We start from the raw sequence: 10,978 nt of genomic DNA, 5'->3' as shown, positions 1-10,978 counted from the left end.
ATTCGGCGATTCGAATCCCACTCCCACCCACGACCCCGCCGTGCCGTCCGCCGCTGCCACCACCAGTTCACCACCACCCGGCAGAGCAAAGCAAAAGCGCCCGCCACCGAGAGACCTCCGCCGCCCGCGCGCCTCCGCGCGTCATTGACTCCCGCCCGCGCGCCGGCGAATATTCTCATCCCGTCCGCCGCGGCCGCGGGCAGGGGCAGGGGCAGTTCCGTCCGACGCGCCGCAGGAAGCCCCCGGGGTGCAACTAACGCGGGGGGCGGTTTGGTCATTCCCCCTCAGGCTCCCCCTCCCCACTACGCAGCAGCAGGCCAGCAGGCAGCAGCGTAGTACGGCCTTTTTCTAGTTCCGTGTGCGGCTGTGCGCTCGCGCTTTTCTTCTCCTTCGTTCCACCGCGTGAAAGCTTCCAGAAACAAGGGAACCGGAGAGGCGGAGACCAAGGAAAGGAGCCGAGTCGCTTCAAATGCTCTGATCTCCGGCCGAGGGCTCTCCTCCCGGTCGATCCTCCCTCCCTCCCTCCCTCCCTCCCTCCATGGCGCGCGTCCTCCCGCTCAGCATCGAGGCGGGGGAGATGGCCAGGTACGCGCGCAGCGGGGCTGCTTCAGTTTCTTCCATCAACTTCAGAGTTCAATTACCTCTTTCCTTTTTCTCTCTCCCCCCCTGGAGATTTTGCTTCAGGCGGTAGGGATTGAGAGAATCTGGTCGGTATTTCTGTTGTTTTATTACAGTTCTTTTTCGTCTTTTTTTTTTTTGATGATGAGGTGTAGTGTAGCTGCCGCTTCGCAGGCACAGGTGGATTTCGCTTGTTTAGGAGGTTTCGTTCATCCGTCCTAAAGTCCGGTGTAGTTTGTATCGCCAGCTGCTACAGATTGCGTTCCGGGGAGGAAGATGCTCTTCTTCCTCCCTTCCTTGCGCTTGGTCGGGAATGTCCCGTGGCCCCCACCTTTGGCTTGCTCGGTGCGTTGAAGTTTCCAAGAATGGAGGCGGTAGGTGCTGCCTTCGGAGCAACGGCGGCCGCCGCCGCCGCCGACCACCCACCGGAGCTGCCGGGCGTTTGTGCCACGCCACGCGTCGCCGTGTGGTCGGTCACCACGGGTGCACGCCACGCGTGGATCTTTATCTTATTTATTAAAACGTACTGTACGGTCGTTAGGTTGATCGAATTTGGGAACATAATTATTACTGCTAGTTAACGATGTTCCAACTTCCAATCATATGTCTCCTTCCTAGAATATCTCGATTGAACCACTGGCCGTTGCACTGTACCAATCGGTGGGTGGTTTTTCGTAGACTACTTTGGATGTGGATGAGCAGATGAACGAGAGCAAGTGGATGTCTTTGACAATCTTGCTAGGCGTCAATGTTTACACTGATGGAGTTGGAATATTACGTCAAACAAAGAACAGAGTAGAACTTTTTGTGTGGGTGATTCAACTTTGTTTCACTAGGGTCGTCATATGTGACTTTGAAATAAAGAGGACAGGAAATGCAGGTATTGTTTTACTTCTAATTTTAGCCAGAGAGTACCTGCACTTCAACTTCCAAAGAGACTTCAGCTGTGTATCATTCTCGGATGGTAGAGGCTGGAACTCTGTTCCGTTATCTAAAAGAACTTCCAAAGAGACTGCAATCTAGAACCTATGTTCCCCTCATTCCAGGGCCAGGGATTTTATTGTGCATGTGTGAATACCCTTGAATTGTATATATTGCGAAATGAGATCTCATTAGTCATTAGAATAATATGTGAGCCATATGAGGTTCCCTAGTTTCGCTTCTTGGATAGATGCTACATGCTAGCACACTGGCACTGTTTTGTATGCTATTCTAGTAAATTGATATGTTAATAGTTTTCATAATGTTGCTTTTGGTTGATAAACAGAAGCGAAGAGGCAGTGACGGACATGCCAAGGTCTTCAGCAGGGGCATCATGCACAGCAATTGACCATTCTGAGCAGAACACAAAGGATGATGAATATGAGAGGCTGGTTATACGGGCTCAACATGAAACATCTGGCACGGCAATTTTATCTGAGCAAACAAAGTCAAGATCCTTCATTTGGTGGATGAAAGTTCTGCTTGGCTGCTTCCTTCTTATATTAGTGGGTTATGTCTTCGTGAAATGGGGAGTCCCCTTTGCCTTTGAGAAGGTGAACACCGATACTCTTTATTACCACTTTCGCAGGCATTCTTTTCTCTAACCTGAAAGGTCTTGTCATCCGCATAGATGAATCAGATCCTTCGGATAATGCTAGGAAACAATTAGCCAATTAGGTTTCAGAGATAAACTGAAATATGCTACTTGGAAAGCTCTTAAAGGATAGTTACAAACTCTTTGCCTGATAGCTTGCTTGCTTGATCTGGTCCCTAGGGCTCAAATCTACAAGAATATATGTTTCTTACACTGGCTCGTTACTTCAAACTATCATGATAAACAACATGCACTTAAATATCTTCCATACTATTTTCAATAAGAAACAAGTAGATTTTAGATGTATATATGCCCTAAAGCTTGTAGTTCAGAAATTGTTACTCAGTGACAAACACATGGTATCAGGGCCCATGTCTCATTGTATCATACAGAACTTGTGATTCTTCTCTTAAAAAGCAGTGGATATGTTGTGCTTTTAATTGGCAAACATCCTAGCACACTCTTATCATTCTATAAGAAGCAGTTTATATGTTGTAGTTTAAGTGAAATATAATTTGTGGCCTATGTCTTTATGAAATTATCGATTGTGCCATTCTTCTTGTATGCTATTTGTGTCCGTCCGATGCTTTCTCTCAGCATTTCCCCAATGTTGACACATAATGTACTTTGTCTGTTTGTTGTAGGTTCTCGTGCCAATCATGCAATGGGAAGCAAGTGCTTTTGGGCGTCCAGTATTAGCTGTTGTTCTTGTTGCATCTTTGGCTCTCTTTCCAGTTATTCTAGTTCCTTCTGGACCTTCTATGTGGTTAGCAGGAATGATCTTTGGATATGGTTGGGGTTTCTTGATTATAATGGTCGGGACTACTATTGGCATGGTGGTACCATACTGGATTGGCTCATTATTCCGTGAACGTCTGCATGTAAAATTTCTCAGCCTTATGTTCTGTGATGTGTAATTTAAGAGGTAGATCTTTTCTATGACAGGATTATTCCCTAATTGGCTTTTTTTCTCTACTTCTTTTAAAAAATGCAGGTATGGTTAGCAAAGTGGCCTCAGCAGATAGCATTAATAAAACTTGCAGGTGAAGGGAATTGGTTCCAGCAGTTTCGGGTTGTTGCGCTTTTCAGAATCTCGCCATTCCCATATACAATTTTTAATTATGCCGTAACTGTGACTGAAATTAAGTTCAACCCTTATCTCTGTGGTTCTGTTGCTGGAATGATACCTGAGGCCTTCATCTATATTTACAGGTTAGACATGATCTCTAATACACTGCAGATTATTGATCCATTCAACTTAGCATGGTTTTTTCATCCATCATCTAAATCTATAGCCTCTACTTGTGTGCTACTCCCTCTATTCCAAATTGTAAGTTGTTTTGGCTTTTCTAGGTAGATAGCTTTTGTTATGCATATAGATGTATGTTGTGTCTAGATACATAGTTAAATCTATGAATCTAGAAAAGCCAAAACGACTTCAATTTGGAACAGAGGAAGTAATTCTTTGCACATGATTCACATACTAAAAAAACTAGCATGCTGAGTTTCTGACCATGAATCTAGTCAATCGTTTTTTCTTATATGAGTTCACCAGTTGATGGACATCTCGCTGTACTCTTCTTATAAGCTATAATCTGACCATGTAGAAATTAGTTTATTTGAAAAAGTTTCCTGTAGGTTTTTTTGTTGACAGTAAATTCGACAGCTTGCCCAACATACTTACTTAAGTTATTGAATGCACTCATATGCTTTATCTTAAATAGGTACTTTGTGATTTGCTTATTTCGCTATGTGTTTGGTGCAGTGGGCGTTTAATACGGACATTGGCTGACATGAAGTACGGCAACTATAAAATGACACCAGTGGAAATAGCATACAACGCCATTTCCTTGGTTATCGCCATCGTCCTCACAGTCGCCTTCACGGTGTATGCCAAGAGAGCTCTGAATGACATTGAAAGTTCGGACGGTATCACTAAAGAAGATCACAGCCCAAATGGCTCAGGGGCGCGTGTGAGTCATCGTCAGGAGCGCGCCGATGCGCGTTCCATACAACTAGATGTTGTATGATGGTGTGTTGACCGGGAGGTTGCTTGGAATTGGAAGGAGGCTGGTAGGTCGGCAGGTGCAGCCCAGGTAGCTAGCTATAGGTTACAAGAGGAGGTTAAAAAAAAACAATAACACACACCCAGCTGACGTGGGTGGTCTGATTCATTTCGTGTGCTTTGCCTGCACGGCCATACTGAATCTGAAGTCACTGACCGAGCGATGCTGCTCTCAGCGATGTTTTTGTTACCGTTATGCTGTTAGTGATGGATCCATTGAACTTTACGTAGAGTGAGAAGCACCGGCTTGCAACGAGCTACCACAGCGGGCGGACATTCGAAGCAGAACCAAATCAATCTTGTCCTTGATCTGAAACTTACACTAGAGCTTCATGTTTGTTGAAGCATACTACATTGGAGTAGTACATTTTGTACATAATAACATAGCTGCTGATATAGTTAGCATTATGATCTAAGTTCGAACAGGAACCTCATGAGGTCCGTTGAGCGATGTTTGGCACAGTATTTGGGAGCTTGAATCTGTGTGTGTATATGCAGAACAAAACTTTCCCCAATTGGTTGAACCTTTTTGCTTTGCCGGAAATGCTAAATGCAGAGGAGCGAGAATAGGGAGCAGCGGGGCGAGCCAGCCCCTGCGCTTCGCAGCATTTGTTTGGGCCGGACAGCAAGCGGCGGCGGCTGCCTAGGCCGCTCAGTCCACTGGGCCAGTGGGCACGAAATGGAAAGGAAATCCACGGCGGCGTAGGCCTTGGTTTGCATTTGTGCCGTGCGCTCGCACTTTTTAGTCCCAAACCGCTTTGATAAAGCCAGTGGCACTAGGCAGCGCTTCTATTTATGAGGGCTCACAGCATATGAGGAAGCCCACGCAGCTGCGCAGTGGGCACAGGGTGAACTATTCTTTCGACATCTACTTAGGCCTTGTTTAGTTCCTCCCCCCCTCCTCTCTCTCTCTCTCTCTCTCTCTCTCAAAGAATACGCCGTGTGCCCGCTGCACCAAGCAGCATACGCCAATTTTTGGAGGGTTCTCTCTGTCAGGAGGGGCCCAACAAATGTAACACAAGGTTTTTTTTGTCAGTCCACTGAGGCCTTGTTTAGTTCCTAAATAAAAACTAATTGTACAATTTGGTCGGAATTGACGAGACGAATCTTTTGAGCCTAGTTAGTCCATAATTGGATAATATTTGTCAAATACAAATGAAAGTGCTACTATTCCTATTTTATAAAATTTTTTGGAAGTAAACAAGGCCTAAAGGAAATTTTCTTGGAGAGACCTCAATCGATGGGGTTCTTTCTCCTTGATGAGTAGGGACCCAACAATTCGGACTTTTTCTAATCAGCCGTAGAAACGATCTGTCGAATAGGGTTATCAACCCATCTAAAGAATACAGTGCCAGTGTGAACTACAGTGAGGAGCCTGGATTGAAGTTTTGTTGTTTTTTTTCAGTTCAACAACTAATGAACTGCACTACAGTAATCTTTCCTTTGATCAGTGCTTGCAGCTGGAACAAAACAACAAGAGTGAGTGCTTCATCGAGCGATACAAGTAATTCAGAACCGTCTGGAGAGACTGTCTACATTTGTTAGTCTGTCTGATGAGACTGTCTACAATTGTTAGTCCGTCTGATGAGACTCTCTTTTAAAACACTTCAGCTGTCGATGAAACACAAGCGAAACCATGCTCAAGTAATAGGTTTTTTTTCCCTCTCGGTCACGCAGAAGATCAAGAAAGTAATAGTTTAAACAATGTTCAAGAAAATTTCAGCTGCAATGCAACCGTTTGCTTAAGCAGTTTGAGAGGTTCGTTTGACTGAGACATTTCTTTCCAGATCAGAGTTTTCTGATATGATAGATAACTTAATGCCAACATACACTTGTACAAAATTCCACGCAATACATGTCAAACCATGCTTGCTTCAGTACAGCTTTTTTTAAATACATGTAAGGAATGAAAGAATTTGCATAAAACCTTTGTGGTTAACTACTAGTATCACATCCTTCAGTGAACAATGTGTATTAGTATATGTATATACTACTACCTGCCCTAATGACATCTACTACTCAAGCAGTATGTTCCATTATTTTTTTCATGGCCCCTACCTACCTACTATGCACATCTTCATCCATCGAATTGTCTGAGGATTCTTCAAAATTTCCACACCATCCATCGAATTTTCTGAGGATTCTTCAAGGAAAATTTCAGCTGCAAGCCTGCAACTGCGCACTTGAGTCTCAGTCAGCTGTGGCTGCCAGTGCAAGTGCGCCGTGCTGCAGAGGCGACCGGAACGCCTCCCTCGGCGTGGACGACGCCTCGCACCCCCTTGTCGCTGTCGCTGTCGCTGGCTGGTTGAAGCTTCGCCTAAGCGGCGATGCGAACCGGGAGGCGGCGGCGGCAGCGGCGCTGCACCTCGGCGAGAGGTTCACCTGCTCCAGTGCCTGCAGCTGGAGCTCCGACGGGTAGTCGCGGACGCACCCGATCCGGGGACCCGCCCCCGTGGTCCACTTGAACGACAGCTGCTTGCCCAGCTGGTACGACTTCATCTCCTTCTTGGAGTTGATCCGCTGCAGGATCTTCTCCCGCGGCACCGGCGCCTGCTGCTCCTCGGCCGCCTCCTGATCGACGACGCCTTCTGATGGTTCTGGCCGCGCCGTTGCAGTTTCTTGTTCGCATTTCTGGGTTTCTGTGCTGCCAGCTTCAGGAATTGCTTGGCAAGGGCCGGTTTCTTCAGGCGCAGCCGTTGTGTGGTCTCCAGTTTTCTCACTCTCTGAAGTGATTCTCCTGAGGCTGCCCCAGAACTCCTCATCCTCCTCATCTGGGCTCATCTGCAGAAAACAAGTTCACAGAAAAGAATTAACCTCACATGAACTAACTATAGAGATGAGATGTTCAGTTAACTTTCTGAATGACCAGGGTTGCGATGTGCGAACCTTAACATCGGTTAGATCAACCAAGTTGTCCCTGAGGAAGCTCTTGAACTCTTGGAAGTTCTCCTCTGTCGGCCGGTAGTGCCCGCTGTGAGGCCAAATAGCCTGTCACACAAACATAGCAGATTTGCCTCAGCATGACATCTAAGAAGTGGTAACTGAAAAAGTACAACTGAATATCTGCTCATGTTAGAATGATAGTAGATTGATAGGTACCTTCAGAGTTCCATTCTCAACAACCAATCGCCCAGCAGCAGAAGTGGCGCCTCCAGCAAGGAAGCTAGAGTGTTGAAATGTCCCCTTTTTCTTCTGCATTTGGAATTACAGGACAATGTTACACGACGAAGAGAGAATTCTAAGGTCGAGTGAACTTTTCCCAATATGATGGCATCAGAATATTTACCTGGCCAACATACAAGTTCTTAGACGTGCTAAGAACAAAGATCCACTTTGCGTCTCGCGGTCCGCAAGAAGTGTCAAGGATTCGCCCACTTTTCTTGTACAAGAACTTGCCGTCCTCGATTACAACTTCATAGTCCTCTCTTTCTTTCTGCGCAAATATAACCATGGTACATTAGCCATCTTACAGTTTTTTTTTCAGTTTGCTCAGTCGATCTCTGCGTTCTGTCTGAATACTGAATACTTACTGGACCAAGGTACTTGATGCACTGGCTGAGAAGCTTTGATCTTGAGCACTTGCCTTCAAGATTGATCTCCCTGCCTTCTCCCACATCAAGCCTGCATCGCCAAATCAAGACCATCAGCTTAAGCTATCATTGCAGCCAGCGGCTGAAACTATGAAATCCGAGTTAGAAACAGAGTTAGTCCTACTAACCAGTAGAAGAAAGGCTGCTTGCTTTCGGAGTGGAGCCAGCAATCATAGTAGTAGTGAAGGTTATGGCCGTACCGGTGCCGCGGGTCAATCTGTTCATCATAAAACAACCAAATTTCAGTTTCAAAAGTTAGTACTTGGCTGCAAAAAGATCGAGTAGAAACTAGTACAAGACTGTTTAGATTCGCAGACATGTAAAAGCAACCGAGATGCACACTCACCGCTTCGAGCCAGTGCTGCAAGGCAAGCTTCTGAGCGTTGTCGTCCTTGAGCAACCCCTTGCCAACCTTGGCGACGCGCGTCCTGGCCCTGGACCACTTGGACATGGCGGTCTCCTGCTTCTCGATGTCGAAGAAGGAGACGGAGCTGCGCTTGAGCAGCGCGAAGTCGAGCAGCTTCCACCAGCTCTGCTCCACGAGCACGGCGCAGTCGGCGAGCTGGCGCCGCGTGCGGAAGCTCTTGTACACCTTCTGCAGCCGGAGCGCCGCCGCCTCGTGCTTGGGGCTGTCCGAGGCCGCCGCCGGCTCGGCGAACCTCGCCCTGGTGGTGACCTCCCTCTCCCTGTCCCTGCAGGGCAGGGACAGCGGCCCCGGCGCGGCGGCATCGGCGGTCCGGATGGAGATCTCGGTCTCCACCTGCAGCAGCGCGGCCTGCGCGCGCTTGAAGCTGAGCGACCCCTCGATGCGCAGCTTTCCGGAGCTCAGCGACGCCCTGAGGATGGCCGGCGCCGGCTCCCCCGCGCCCGCGGCGGAGGACGTCGCCGGCGCCGGCGCTTCCTCCTGCACGTCCAGCGGGTCGTAGTCGTCGGCGGGGCACGAGAAGAGCACTCCCATGGCGACGACGACGGCGGCGACCTTGTTCGTAGCGACTGCAGGAGACCGCGTGCAACAACCGATTGAGAGAGATGGCAGGAAATGTCGCCAGGCAGAGAAGGACAACTAGTAGTACCAACTACTATACTACCAAGCAAGAAGATTGGAACGCGAGCAAGAAATGGAAAATGCAAGAGGCGAGAAAGAAGCAGCCTCCCTACCCTGTCACAATGTATGGCGCTGTTGGAGCTGGGTTCGTCTTCGCCTCCGGCCTTGTTGGTTCCTTCTTTCTACTCCTTGTTGTCAGACAGAAACAGAACAGAGAGCTGCTGAGCACTGGGTGAAGTGGTGGTGGCTAATTATGTTGTGTGAGAGGATTCGTGTGAGACAAGGCCAATATATAGACAGGGCGGGAGCAGCTGATGAGCTGGGCGGCGCCGTGGCAGGGTTGCTGGCGGTGTGGACTTTCTGCCCAAGAAAATGCGATTAGTTTTGTGGCGGTTCCACGTGTTGTCGGGGTCTCCACTAGGAAATCGGGATCGCGGTGGCGCTAGGCTGCCCCTGCCCCCGCCACGGTCCGTCAGTGGCTTTGGCTGGCAATGGCAACCGTGCCCGTCGGGCGGCAGTCCGTGTATCAAAACCAGCGACGCTGCCCAGTTTACTCTATTCGCGTCTTCTCCCGACGAAGGACTATTTAGTAATTATTATTGTTTAATTACAGATTAATTAGATAAATTATATAATTAATTATTTTTTATTTATTTATTTTTAATGTTTTATGTATGTACCATAAGATTTGATGTGATGAAAAATTTTACAAACTAAACAAAGTCGAAGTCTCGAGTGAGAAACGACAAGACTTGAAGCCCCGATGATTTCTCCCCCAATTTACCAGAGCCGACGCAACGGTTTACCTCAACAAGACTATTATGTGCTTTGCAGTTTCCATGAACTAACGTTGTTGGCTCTGTTACAGTGTAGATAGAAGAGTAATAATCCCCTATTCCCCACTTTATTAGCAAGTGAAAACTCAAATGCCCTGGCCAACTGAAAGTCAGATCACGACAAGCGTGCAGATTACAGAGAGGAGTGACGACGATGCCGACGCTCGAGAGGAAGGAGATCTAGGGACAGCCTACTATAGTAGTTTTTTTTTTCTTTTTTCTTTTCTGATATGGTCGGTCCGACGGTGCAAACCTCTGTGTCCACTTTGTTTGTAGTTTGTGCGTTGTCCAGGATGACCTGTTTACTTGGAACGCGGTGAAATCCGCGGTATCGCGCCAACCATCATTTTCTTTTTAAAAGATGAAGGGAATAAACAAAGATATGCGTTTCAACCCGTTGAGGAATATATACTTGAAAAAAAAACAAATCCTTTGCTCAATATGGCACCACCATCAGTTGAGTGAAGAGGAGGATGCATATGCATGGTTGGGGCATGAAAAAATCAAGACAATGGTCCATGTATAGAAATCTAACTTTCCGAGGAATTTCTAACAAGAGAATGGTGAAATTACGGATAACAAGACTCCCCTGAAGGTGAGAATCTTCATGTGGTTGGTTGGCAATTCAAGATAGATATCGGTGAGAATTTAAAGAAAAGACACTGGAAGGGGAACAAAAAATTGTGTTTGTGTGAGGTGAAGGAAATAACCACCTTGGCGGGTTCTATTGAAGTGGGGCGATGTTAGATACTCCCTCCATCCTAAATTATGACATTTAATTTTTTTTTTTTGACCTTAAGTTTGGCTACTTGTTTTATTCAAAAAATTTATGCACACATAGTCAAATTCAAGTCATTTTGAAGAACTTTTATTAATAAACCAAGCCATAACAAAAGAAGTAATGTTTTGCATAAATTTTTGAATCAGATGAGTGGTCAAAGTTGGTGTCAGAAAAGTCAAACGTATTTATAATTTGGGATGGATTGAGTACTTGGAGACAAGATCAAGTCAACGAAAGTTTAGCGTGAATGCAAATTGAATATAGATGGAAGTGGAGTGGAAGGGTTGATTGAAATGCATGTTTTTTTTTGCAGAATTAGAGCAAGTACAATAATTGGCTTATAACCAAGCTAATGCTAATGTAGAGGAGAGAAGAGAGAGATGAGAACTTAGCTCTCATGCAATCAACAAGCTGAGTATAGAAGCTTATGCCCTTAGTGAGACCCAATTAGTAAATGTTGTGAGTAG

The 10,978-nt window shown here is 46.6% G+C and overlaps 2 protein-coding genes across 2 annotated transcripts; one reads left to right on the top strand and one right to left on the bottom strand.

The window, feature by feature from the left end:
* On the top strand, positions 204 to 4,774 carry LOC8080488 (transmembrane protein 64). Its single transcript, XM_021450741.1, has 5 exons — positions 204 to 585; positions 1,886 to 2,153; positions 2,839 to 3,075; positions 3,189 to 3,406; positions 3,960 to 4,774. Exons 1-5 carry the CDS (start codon positions 539 to 541, stop codon positions 4,222 to 4,224), a joined length of 1,035 nt encoding a protein of 344 aa, XP_021306416.1. The 5' UTR covers positions 204 to 538; the 3' UTR covers positions 4,225 to 4,774.
* Positions 6,040 to 9,167, bottom strand: LOC8080487 (IQ domain-containing protein IQM2). Its single transcript, XM_002465169.2, has 8 exons — positions 9,008 to 9,167; positions 8,196 to 8,842; positions 7,978 to 8,066; positions 7,790 to 7,880; positions 7,546 to 7,692; positions 7,359 to 7,451; positions 7,146 to 7,247; positions 6,040 to 7,040 (listed from the first exon to the last, which is right to left on the bottom strand). Exons 2-8 carry the CDS (start codon positions 8,805 to 8,807, stop codon positions 6,450 to 6,452), a joined length of 1,725 nt encoding a protein of 574 aa, XP_002465214.1. The 5' UTR covers positions 8,808 to 8,842; positions 9,008 to 9,167; the 3' UTR covers positions 6,040 to 6,449.

The sequence above is a fragment of the Sorghum bicolor genome, chromosome 1 (genome assembly GCF_000003195.3).
Source record: "Sorghum bicolor cultivar BTx623 chromosome 1, Sorghum_bicolor_NCBIv3, whole genome shotgun sequence".
NCBI lineage: Eukaryota > Viridiplantae > Streptophyta > Magnoliopsida > Poales > Poaceae > Sorghum > Sorghum bicolor.
This window is presented reverse-complemented; position numbering and strand designations above follow the sequence as displayed.

Excerpts from the sequence above, each read along its gene's own strand:
- LOC8080488 (XM_021450741.1), top strand. The coding sequence starts at position 539 with ATGGCGCGCGTCCTCCCGCTCAGCATCGAGGCGGGGGAGATGGCCAG. Across the intron at positions 586-1,885 it reads GAGGCGGGGGAGATGGCCAG|AAGCGAAGAGGCAGTGACGG; the intron begins GTACGCGCGCAG and ends GTTGATAAACAG. Across the intron at positions 3,076-3,188 it reads TATTCCGTGAACGTCTGCAT|GTATGGTTAGCAAAGTGGCC; the intron begins GTAAAATTTCTC and ends TAAAAAATGCAG.
- LOC8080487 (XM_002465169.2), bottom strand. The coding sequence starts at position 8,807 with ATGGGAGTGCTCTTCTCGTGCCCCGCCGACGACTACGACCCGCTGGAC. Across the intron at positions 8,067-8,195 it reads TGCAGCACTGGCTCGAAGCG|ATTGACCCGCGGCACCGGTA; the intron begins GTGAGTGTGCAT and ends TATGATGAACAG. Across the intron at positions 7,881-7,977 it reads AAGCAGCCTTTCTTCTACTG|GCTTGATGTGGGAGAAGGCA; the intron begins GTTAGTAGGACT and ends TTGGCGATGCAG.